Source organism: Bos indicus, chromosome 21 (assembly GCF_029378745.1).
Source record: "Bos indicus isolate NIAB-ARS_2022 breed Sahiwal x Tharparkar chromosome 21, NIAB-ARS_B.indTharparkar_mat_pri_1.0, whole genome shotgun sequence".
Taxonomy (NCBI): domain Eukaryota; kingdom Metazoa; phylum Chordata; class Mammalia; order Artiodactyla; family Bovidae; genus Bos; species Bos indicus.
Window position 1 is genome coordinate 3189987 of NC_091780.1, and position 12160 is coordinate 3202146.

Consider the following 12160-nt stretch of genomic DNA (forward strand, 5'->3'; position numbering starts at 1 on the left):
CCTCCTCCAAATTGTATGTAATTATTTTATATTGTTAAGTTAATCATATTCCCATTATGGCTTGCAATTGTTTTTTTTTTTTTTTTCTTTATTTTATACCTGTGGCAGATTCATTTTGATATGGCTTGCAATTGTAATTATCTTCTCCTTTTTGTCTGGCTATTGATTGTGAACACTGATAAATATCTTTTACTATTGTGATTATGTAACTATTACTCACGTAATACCATTTTATCATGATTGGTCAACATAAAAATAATAGAACTGCATACCATCAAAACTAGGATCTAATAGAAAAACCTGTAATCCCTTTTTAAAATCCAGATGCATATCAGAATTATCTTGAAGTTTTTTGAAAAATACAAATGCTCAAGTATTGCTTTTTTCTCGAGTCCAGATGTTTCCAGTGAGCAGTCATGCTTAAAAACTAGATTATATGATGATCTTCTACTTTGATCTAGCTTGTTTCACTTTTTATATTTCATATTCAGTGCTCTTATTCATTTAGTTCATGTTCTCTGATTTCTCCATCTCTTTTTTTTTTTTGATGTTCTTTCTCAAGACTTTATCAAGTGTAGTAGAAAAGCTTTTATATACATATATATAAATGTGTATAATATATATATTTTACAAAACGTATGGATTTTTGTCTAACTAAAAAAATTATTACATTTTGATTACATTTGTTTGACTTAGTATGAATAGAATGCTAGATTTCTAATTAAAAAATAGATATGAAAGAAGCAACAAAGGTTTACCATATAGCACAGAGAACTAAAGTCAATATTTTGATGGAAAATAATTTCAAAAATAACATATACATTTGTATAACTAAATTACCTTATTGTGCACCCAAAACATTGTAAGTCAACTATACTTCAGTAAAAATATATTTTTATTTTTCATATATAAACATTTTATTTTTTATTTTTTTATTATAAAAAAAATAAATATATTTTTTAAACTTAATTTAATAGCTTTGTGCTGATGTTAATTTTTTAGTTTTGACCGCTGTAACACAGCTAAGTAAAACATTAAAATGAGAGGAATGTTGGTTAAGGATATACTGCTTTTGCAACTTGTCTATAAAGTCTAATAAAAGTATTTCAAAATAAAAAGTTTATAAACGTTTTAGAAAGCCAATTAGTTCCCAATGGAAGATGTGAGTGATCCAAATCAAACATCTCTCTCTATGAGCTGTGCCACTGGGAAACCAGATAGTAGATGAAAGGAAGTATCTTTTTATGAAAGTATTATGAATAATATTTAATAAATGAAAGAATTAGGCCCACCATCATTTCATAACCTCCAGCAAATTAATGGAGGTAGTCAATGATCACCATGGCTGCTGACATCACAAAAAGACGGACCAAGGAACTCTGTGTCCCTTATGAGGGAAGTGCACCACCGCTAGGTGCAGTTTCGATCGCTCCTCCTCGAAAATCAAAACTGATGAAACTCTGATGAAGCATCAAGACCCACCTACCCCCTCACAAGAATACCGTGGAAAGGAGTGTGTTACCTGATCCACAGAAATCAGCAATATTCAAGCTATGGGAAGCCCTCCAGGATAAATAACGCAGGTTGCAAGGGGAAGAAGAGAGAGAGAAGGGAATTACAAGGGAATTACAAGTAAAGGAGATCTCAGAGACAGATCAGCCAATAGCAATGAGACCTGATTCAAACATACAAATTGAATAAAGAAATACGGCATTTATGAGACAAGTGGAAATGTGAACACTGGTTTGGTATTTAATAATATTAAGGAATTAAAACTAATTCTTTAGGTGTGATAGTTTTGGTTTTTTTTTAAAGTTGTAGCTTTTCTAAAAATAAATGCTGAAATATTACAGAAGAAATGTTCTGAAGTCTGGAATGTGCTTCAATATAAAAGGGGGAAGGGAGTGAGCGGGATACAGATAAACAGTGCTGTCATGAGGTGCTAACTATTAAACTAGGTGATGGAGACACAAAGGTTCCTTATCTATGTACTGCTCTATATCTGTGTGAATAGAATGCAAATGGAAATCAATACCAAAAAAAATTGGGGAAGTCACCAATATGTGGAAATTAAAACACTCCTAAATAAAATAGGTCAAAGAAGAAACCATTGGGAAAATTAGAAAATACTTTGAGATGAACTAAATTTTAAAGTCTTTTTTCCTTTTTAAATGAAGCATACTGCTCTTGGGGGTGGAGATGGCAAGTACAAGAAAATAATGAACTGAGAGTCACAGCAGGATGAGTCTGGACTCAGGCTATGGCTCTGCCATCTCCCAGCAGGCAGCCCTAAGGCGGCTATCAAGCCCTGAAGCTCAGTTTCCTCACCTGTGAAATGAAGGTGTGAAAACAGGACCATCAGGTTACAGGGGAACCGCTCACTAAAGCACTTGGCTCACATTAACAAGTATAAAAAGGACCTTCCCTTGAACAAGACTATCCCCGGAGGGCAAACAAGTTTCTAGGGAAAGAGCGGTTCTGTTTCTATAATTGGACCACATTTATGAAAAAAAGTATCAAAAGAAAAATTATTTCCAAAACCACATGAATGGCAATGTCCAAATATTCCTCAAGAGTCCCCCCACCTAGCACACCAGCCAGATGTCCCTGCGGCAAGAAGACACGTTGTTCCGGTGCACCCCTGTCCCCCGGGGCCTTGTACTGGTATCCCTGCTTCTTCAGATATTTTCTTCCAAATAAGACAAAGGTGCTGTGCTTCCCAGGGGCAAAACGTTTCTGCTGTTGGTGAGGAAGACGCTGGACTCTCCAGGAAAGGCGGGAAAGGAAGTTCGAGACAAGATAAATGGACAGCAACAATGGGGAGACTCTGTCGGGTCCCTTTCAGGATCTTCTGACAAAAGAAGCCGTGGAGCCCAGGGTAAGCAGGCTGAACAGGTGCCCCTGATGAGCTGGGAAAGCCAAGTGAGAGTCAAAGGAAAGGGATGGACACCAGTTAAATTCCAAGAGAAGCATGAGGGCATGCCCTGACTGTTTTCCCAAAAGATGACGGCAGACACCAAAGGGCCAGAGCCCCAGAAGCTCAAAACCTTCAGGGAAAAGTCACCACGGGCTAATTTCAGGCAGAAATGCTGCTGCTGCCGTCATCCTGGAGGCAGACACCGAAAGGTGCCCAGGTTTGAGTCATCACAAAGCGGAGAGGAGCAAAAGGGAAAACGTTACCCAAGAACGTAGGCAGGGCTGGGCGGAAGGTGGGGGCCACAGGACAAGGTGTCGGCTCCTCCAGGTCCACAGGATCAGGGGCATGAGGGTTGTGTGGACATGGGCCAGGACCCACTGACATGCTAGAAACGGGGTGCAGGTGAGGCAGGGGCTTGTGCAGAGTTTGGGCCAGGCAGGGCCTCGTCCGCCCGGAACCCCGTCTCAGCCTGCGCCCTGATGAGGCTCACTGGGTTCCAGCGGCAGGGGCAAGGTTTGCTCCCTTTAACCGGCAACCTCGTCGCTCAGGCTGAACAGGCGGGTAAGCACTGGAACCCTGGGCTTCCACTCATCCTCTCTCTCTGGCAAATGCCCTCTCAGGAACATTTCTTCTCCAGTGTCCCCCGACCCCTCCTCTGATCACAGGCTCTGCCTTCCCTCCACGAGAACCCAACATACCCTCAGCCCCTCCTCTGATCACAGGCTTTGCCTTCCCTCCACGAGAACCCCCCACATCTCCCCGGCCCCTCCTCTGATCACAGGTTCTGCCTTCCCTCCACGAGAACCCCCCAACATACCCCCAGCCCCTCCTCTGATCACAGGCTTTGCCTTCCCTCCACGAGAACTGCCCACATCCCAACCCCTCTGCCGGCCCCTCCTCTGATCACAGGCTCTGCCTTCCCTCCACGAGAACCCCCCACATCTCCCCGGCCCCTCCTCTGATCACAGGCTTTGCCTTCCCTCCACGAGAACTGCCCACATCCCAACCCCTCCGCCGGCCCCTCCTCTGATCACAGGCTCTGCCTTCCCTCCACGAGAACCCCCCACATCTCCCCGGCCCCTCCTCTGATCACAGGTTCTGCCTTCCCTCCACGAGAACCCCCCAACATACCCCCAGCCCCTCCTCTGATCACAGGCTTTGCCTTCCCTCCACGAGAACTGCCCACATCCCAACCCCTCTGCCGGCCCCTCCTCTGATCCCAGGCTCTGCCTTCCCTCCACAAGAACCCCCCACATCCCCCCGGCCCCTCCTTTGATCACAGGCTCTGCCTTCCCTCCACGAGAACCCCCGTCCTCCTCCTGGCTGGCTCTTGGCCCCATCCCTGCCTCCCACCCCCCCATCAGCTCCACCAGCCTTGTGCCCCGTGGTCACTTGCTGCCCCTTCCCCAGCCCTGGGGGCATCAGGCCTGTCCCCGCGGGAGGCTCACTCAGGCCTGCAGGCTAAAGCACAGTCCAAGCCCTACAGCAGGAGAAACCTGAGGCCACGTCCGGAGCGAATGGGGATGGGACTGTCACCTCCTTCTTTCCACCTGTGCCCAGAGGAGATGGCTTTGCCAGCCAGCCGTCACCCTCACAGGAAGGCCTGTGTGACCAAAAATGACTTCAGTGCCTGCCCCATCCCACGCCGCCTGGCCTTCCCAGGGCCGAGGCCACAGGGAAGACCAGAGCTCCAAGCACCAGCCTCTGTGTTCTCGTCCCGCTGCTGCGGCTCAGGAGAGTTTTCCCAAACACAGCCTGAGATCCAGATGACGCCATGGGCTCAGGCCAAGGAGACAGAGGACCTCTGCACAAGTCTGTGTGTGTAAACCCAGGCATGCTGTGGCCACCAGTTCTCCCACCTCCAGGGGCTCAGCAGCTCAGGGTCAGGGAGTGGTAGGGCAGGACCCAGGAACCCGCACTTCCAGCAAGCCTGACGCGGGGTTCCCACAGAGAAGGCACCCAAGGGCTCCATAATGGGGACGTGTGTGTGTGTTCTCAGTCAATTCTGACTCTCTGCGAGCCTTTGGACTGTAGCCCGCCAGGCTCCTCTGTCCATGGGATTATCCAGGCAAGAATACTGGAGTGGGTTCCCATTCCCTTCTCCAGAGCATCTTCCCGATCAGGGGACTGAGCCTGCATCTCCTGCATAGCAGGTATTTTCTTTACCACTGAGCCATCAAAGAAGACCCTGACATGGGGACACACCACATAAATAATGATACAAATAACTAATTCACTGCACACTGCAGTCAGGACACATGGGGCATCCCAGGGAAGCCGCCGTCCAGAGACAGTGGCAGGCCTCCCCAACTCAAGTCTGCTCTTGCTGCATGGACACCGTTTACAGAAGGCCCACTCCATGTCCACCAAAGCAATGACATGACACAGGACAGATCCCAGCTGTGCACCGCATCGGATCACTGTCCCTGTGGGTACCAAAGACCCTGAACAAACTCCGGCCTGACGGTGGGGAGGACGGGGAGGCTCAGACATACAATGACTCACAGCCCAGGACTGAAAACAGCCATCCCAGACTTTTGGGCCTGAAGGAGTTTCTCCCGCAGACGGCCTCCTCTCTGCGCACAGCTGACACCATCTCACACCCAGAGAACCTCCCCAGGAAGAAGGCCCATTCTCTCCCCAGAAAGCATTCAAGGAATTTAACTTGGGAGCTGGGAGGCGCTGGGGCCTGAAAGCACCATTGTCCCGGAGGCCTCCCCACTACCCCCACCAAAGACCATACTCAGCTTTTGAGAACCCAGGTCAGGAAAAGAAAATGTTGGACAGGCAGGTCCATGGGGAAGGGGAAGCGTTCAGAATTCCAGAAAGCCTTTTGAGGTCACGGAGACCAGAGGTCGCTCTGGGATTCCACTAGGAGGGGAATGCGGGAGGTCATGGGCATGTTGGGGGTGACGGTAGTTATAAGGGTCAATTGACTTTGTCAGCTGAAAATAAATGGTTTCCTGAGGCCTAAGTATTTCTGGCTACAGGAGTAGCAGCTGAGGAAGAACAGGGTGGTACGCATGTAAAGACAGAACCTGGGGCCCCACCAGGTCTCGCGGAGTATACTGAAGTACACAGAGCACACAACAGGCTGGAATGGAGGGCCTCTGGGTTAGGGTGCCCCCTCCCTCCTCAGATGCAGGGGGAACAGGAGCCAGGAAATCCCACGGCCCTGCCCATCGCATCACGCTTGCTGACTTGCCAACGGGCACCCCTGACAGCAAGCAGGCAGCATCACTCAAACGTGGGCCGTGACAGAAACATCACCTCTGTGCTCATTAAATACTCAGACCTCCAGGCCCAGACCCAGAAGAGTCAGTCAGATGTGTTTGGATGGAGCCTGAGAATTGTTGGTTTGTTCAGTTTTTTAATTCCCACTGTTAAATTGTTATTTTTAATAAGCTTCTCAGGCGATCCTTATATAACTTTAAAAAACATAAGCACCAGAATACTGTAAAAGCTATGAAGTTGGGAAGACCTGGGTCAAACTTTAGTAGTACTACATAGAAATGTGTGGAAGTTACTTAACTTCTCTGAACCCCTGTTCACTCATTTGTAAAACAAGGGTAATTTGTAAAACAACAATCAATGTTGCCAGGAGGGTCAGAGTTCCTCAAAGGCATTCTTCGAAGCTAACCTAAGAGGCAGGAATAACCGGGAGAGGACAAGGGGCTTCCTGGAGGCTGACCAAGCCTAACTGCCTTCACCTCCGAGGTCCCAACCAGTCGGGACACCAAGGCTCGAGCAAAGCGAGCAGCAGGGAAACAGTGGCTCAGCTCTGGACAGGGAGCAAGGTCATCTGCCTTCCAGAAGGGTGTGGCCGTGAGGTGGACTCTAACACCAGACACAGCTCCGAGGTGGGTCTTCGGCCAAGGGGCTCTCAGGGTTTGGGAGTGTAGGGAGAGAAGAGACTGCAGCGTCCCAGACGGGTCTCTCCTGAGGGTCCAAAACTTTAGGGAGGAGCAGGGAGAGAGAAGGAGCAGGAACCCAGAGAAGTACACTCCCTGGGACTAACTGCGCACAAGGCTCGAAAAAGTCCTCAAGGTCTCAGTCTTTCCATCTGGAAACGGGTTAATATTTTAAAACTATGCAGTTAGCTCCGCGGGATGGCACCCGGCTGGGTGACCGGCTCCCAGCTCACAAAGGGAATGGACCCCGCTGCCCTTTTATCTGATGTGTGCCTGGTATGTCAGAACTTGGTGGCAGTTTCACTCTGTTGTCCCGAAAGGAGATGTTACCTGAGACCGAGCTTTACATTCCTGTGTAGGTTGCTTAAGTCGTTCAACACTCTGGCCCTCGGAGCCTGGACAAGATTGGGGCTGGGACTTGAAGCTGGGGCGCCAGGGAATTTCTCTCCTTTTTACTAAGAAAGCAGGAGCCGCGGGATGCCAGCCCTGTGATAGCTAGGCTCAGACGCGACGTCTGAGGGACACTCAGGGACTGCGGACCCCCACGCCCGGACCTCTGCGAGGGCTTCCAGGTCTCAGCGCCCCGGGCCGCAGGGTCCCCGCGTGGGCCGCAGCCCCCTGAGGCTCGACCCTCCGCCCGCCCGGAGTAAGGCGGCCGTCCGCGGTCTCCCGCCCCGCGCCGCGCGCTCGGCTCACCTGCTGAAGACGAGGCATCCCAGGTGGTTGATCTCGTGGTCGGAGCGGTGGCGGCTGTAGTCCTCCCACAGGTCCTTGAAGGCCGTGACCGCCAGGATGAAGAGCACGGGAGCCAGCGCCAGGCCGGGCTGGAAGGCGTTCACCGCGGGCACGAAGTTGAGCAGCGCGATGAACACGAAGTACACGTTGGCCAGACGGTGGAACTGCTCGAACAGGTTCTTGGGCAGGAAAGACAGCAGAGTGTACTTGGTGGTCTTGAGCCTGTTGTCCGCCAGGTGCTGGGCGCCCCCGCGCAGCCGGCGCCGCGGCGCCCCCTTGCCCGCCGGCTCCTCGGCGCCCGGCGGCGGCTGAAGGTTGGAGCACACGGTGCGCATCCGGCCCTCCCGGCGCCGCCGCCGTCCCGGGGGCCCGGGCTCCTCGGCCGCCGCCGCCGGCTCCCGCTCCATGGCCGCGTGTCGCCGCGCCCGGCTGCTCCGTCGCTCGCACCCGCCCGCGCCAGCCTCCTAGGTGATCATCGCCGGCGGCCCGGGCGCGGCGGCGCGGGCTCCCCGCCTGCGGGACGCACGAGAGCTCGGTCAGCGGCCGCCCCGCCCCGCCCCGCCCCGCCCGCCGCCCGGGCCCCGAGTCTCCGCGCCCGCCTCGGCCTTTCCGCTCGGACACTCCCGGCCCCACCCCACGCCCCGCCTGGGACCCCGCGGAGAGCGGGAAACCAAAAGCCGAGGCCAAGGTGGAAACTTTGGAGCGGCTTAGTTTCGTTTCCCGGAAGCATCAGTGCGGGCCCCGGACTCGGCAAGCGCACCCGCCCCCGGAGGAGACTGGAGACGGCGTGGTGTGGGAGGCACCGCGGCCCCCTGGGAATGGGTCTGTGGGACCCGGCTGGCAACCGCCTCCTGGAACCAGGTAGAATCACAAGGCACATGGGCCAGAGCATACCGATGCTCCGAGTTTTAAAGCTCATTTACTGAGGACATCTGTCCCCGGGACCCCGAGAGGATTCTTCTTAGCCTGGACAATTCGGTACCCTGCCCTTTTACACTAACCTCTTGGGTGAACCAGACTGAACTTCCATGACCATCGCTGCCGTTCCTTATTTCCCTAAATAGGATTTTTTTTTCCCCTTAATTGAAGGGAGGAATATTTCGCTGAGCAAAGGGAGGCTGGTTTGCTCTATTTCAGTCTTCCTTTCTGGTAAACCGTGAGGGCGAAAATACACCTTTTGTGCTCTGGCTCTCAAGTGGCCTCTCTGACCCAGACGCTGACGGAGCATTGGTTGCTGGGAAGGGAGGGCCCAGGAGGCTGTGGCTGGAGTGGCAGCTGGCGCAGAGGGCGCCCTGCAGGACCCCGGGGGTCAGCGAGGGCCGCCCGGGGCGGGCCGCGCCAGAAGGTCAGGGCGTCCCAAGCGGGCAAGCCCGCAGGTCAACGATGGCCATGACTCTCTTGTCTTCCCCTTTAAAAGTCCAAGTGTGAGAACTAGGGATGTCTTTCCTGGCAGACCATGGCTGGGAATTTGGGTGAGATTGTCAGGGGAAGCACACTGATTGAAACCGCCCACCCTGGCCAGGCACCATGGTAACTATTTGCATGAGTTGTTTTACCACAGGAGGTCCTGGTAAGAAACAGGGAACTAATAAGCCTCCACCAACCAGAAGAGTTTGGGAAAGGTCAAAAGGTGACACCACGTGTCTGACCACCTCCCAGAATCCTTCTCTCTGGCATCCATCTTAGCTGAACAAAGCATGCACCACCAGGAAGGACTCTGAGTCAGAATGATTGGCTGAAGACAACCCAGAAACTAATCCCATCACCATAAAACCTGAGACTGCGAGCCATGTGACAGAGTTCTCCTGGGTTCCCTTACCCTTCTGCTCTCCACCCTTTCCCAGTAAAATCTCTTGCTTTGTCAGTAGGTGTGTCTCCTCCGACAATTCATTTCCGAGTGTTAGACAAGAGCCCAGTTTCAGGCCCTGGAAAGGGGTCCCCTTTCCCACAATAAGACGAGCACGTTTGGGTGCTGCCTGTCTGGACTAAGGGAACTGTTCGCCTCCTCCTCCTCCTGCAAGTCAGCACCTCATATCTCTCCCTGCGCTGGAGCACTCTGTCATTTCCGAGGGGACCAACTCAGCAGCCTGGCCCAGCCTGGGTTCCTCCCTTGGGTGCCTGCTGACAAGTCACTTTCTTGGCTTTGTGTAAATCACTTACCTCTTCCCTATGCCCCTCTCTCTGGATGGTCCTCACCTCTGTACCCTGGCCTACACCCCATCCAGCCAGGCCAGGGGCCACACCTCTACAGGGAACCTTGGCATGGAGCACAGTATTTACTAGAATCCAGCTTGAGGGAGGTAGAGTGACAGGTACTAAGAAAGTCTGTGTCACAGATCAAGGCTCTTCCCTCCCCCCAATTCCTGGGAGTACCCGGTAGGTGTGTAGAGGCCCAGATTAGAGAAAGGTTTGACTGAAGTGCCTGCATTTTCCGAGAAAGAAATCAGATCTCAGAGTGGGCCAGTGGCATCTCAAATTGAATATTAACAGCCCACCAAGAACCACAGCTTCTGGGGTCTCCAGTGATTAACTTACGGATCCACATTTTCCCTCATCCCCTGGCTTCCCAAGGTCCTAGAGCCTGCTGGCCCTCTTTACTTCCCAGCCCTCCCGGGGCCTGAGAGCGGGTCTCCCTGCTTTCCAGTCTCCAAGCTACAGTTAGTCCCCAGGGGGCCAAAGCAGTTACTTGACCTCCTTGACTGCTTCGCTTTATTTCCTTACCCGGGAGCTTACAGAGTCAAAGGCTGGCTCCTCAGGCAGAGGTTCCTTGAGGCCTTTAGGGGAACTGGCACCAACTTGCTGATTTGACTCTGCCCTGCCCTCGTCCCCACCAGGCCCAAGGGAGAGGTCTCCTTACCCTCCTCAGAACAGGCCTTCTTCATCCCCATCTACATTCTACTCTAAGGTTCCAAGATTCTGTGAGTCACACTGCTCCAAAGGCCTGGAACCTCTCCCCACCTCTCTTCATCAATCCCATTTCAGTATTTCCACTAAGGCCTAGCTCATGTGGTCTCCTGGAAGATTTCCACACTGTGTGACCCATTGAACCTCATGGAATTACTTCTGTTCTGACATGTATGCAGTGGTATGTAAGCCTCTCATAGATGGCTCTGCAGGGGTTATGGGCTCAGATATCTTCTGTCAGCTGAACTCTCAGACTCAGCTTCCTAGGCCAGGACGAGGCTTGGATGGACTCCTGGGATGGCCATCTGGACCCCAAGCTCTAAGGAGGCCCTACTGTTGGCCCCTGGAAAATGTCTTTCATTGTCCTCACTCAGCAAATACTTCTTCATCACCTTGTGTGTGCCTGGCATTGTTCTAGGCACTGACACCACAGGGGAGAATTGTCTCATGAATCTAACATTCTAGTAGAAGAGGCAGTGTGATACTGTGATGGTACCACGGATGGCATCACCAATGCAATGGACATGAACTTGGGCAAACTTGCGGAGATGGTGAGGAACGGAGAGGCCTGGCCTGCTACAACAACAAGACACCATTTGGCTTTGTCTCCATTTCTGGCACAGAGTTTCTAAATCCCTTTAGATTTCCTTATTGATAAGAGCTATAAATGTGTCTTGATATCCATAACAAGCCCCTTTCAACCACACCTGGGTTGATGTTACTTAAGTGACTTTTGGAAAGCCCCTGAGGATGGAGGCTGGTTGCCAGGGAACCATCTGCAGGATTGGAACTTTCAGCCCCACCCCCTGACCTCTCGGGAGGGGAGGGAGCCTGGGGGTTGAATCAATCACCAATAACCTAAGGTTTTAATCATGACTCTGTAATGAAACCTCCATAAAAACCCAAAGGACTGGGTTTGGGGAGCTTCTAAGATGGGGATCATGTGGAGATTCTGGAAGCATTGAAGGCTCTAAAAGGGTGTGGGTCAGAGCTTCCTCCACACCTTGCCCGGTGCCTCTTTCACCTGGCTATTCCTGAGTTATATCTGATTATAATAAACTGGTAATTAGTAAGTAAAATGTTTCCTGAGTTCTGTGAGCCAGTCTAGCAAATCAGTGGAACTCAAGGAGTTCTGTGAGCCACTCTAGCAAATCAACTGAACTGCCAGTCTGTGGCTAGAATCTGCAGCTGAGCTGTTGTCAGGAGTACAGCTGACAGAGGGGAACTTGCGATTGGAGCCTGAAGTGCAGGCGGTCTTATGAGACTGAGTCCTTGCCCTGTGGGATCACATACTCCCTTCAGGCAGATGGTGTCAGAATTGAGTTGAACTCTCGGACACCGGGCTGGTGTCAAAAAACCCCACCCTGCACACATGTATTGGAACCTGTATCCAATGACAGAGGCAGCCCCTAAAGAAGACTCTGGGCACACCACTAAGTCCTGCTCTCAGGAACGCTGGGTTCTCCCGGCGGCACAGGACGTGGCGGGCACAGTGAACCCACAGGAGTCGTGCTCGGCTCCCCACAGCTAGGGCTGTCTCCAGGCAGCCCGAGGAGAGGTGAGGAAAGATGCCGCGTGGATGTCTGGGGGAGGAGACACCAAGTGCAGGACAGAGTGGGTTCCACATCCCGCAGGTTGGCCTGGCAAGGGGGCTGGAGGCTGGGCTGCTGCGGGCCCTGAGGACCCTGGTGAG

At 52.0% G+C, this 12160-nt stretch overlaps 1 protein-coding gene across 3 annotated transcripts in view; it reads right to left on the minus strand.

Moving 5' to 3' along the window:
• The window catches only part of ATP10A (ATPase phospholipid transporting 10A (putative)), a 189149-nt gene extending 178770 nt beyond the window's left edge, over positions 1 to 10379 (minus strand). The window contains exons 1-2 of one of the 3 annotated variants that reach the window (XM_070774988.1): positions 10285 to 10379; positions 7525 to 8076 (exon numbers count right to left, since the gene is read on the minus strand). In XM_070774988.1, coding sequence (XP_070631089.1) covers positions 7525 to 7970 — 446 coding nt within the window. In that variant the 5' untranslated portion in view covers positions 7971 to 8076; positions 10285 to 10379. Of the gene's footprint in view, positions 1 to 7524; positions 8077 to 10284 lie in introns of those variants that run through there. The other 2 variants (XM_070774986.1, XM_019983170.2) reach the window with 2 other exon arrangements.
• Positions 10380 to 12160: the final 1781 nt, after the last annotated feature.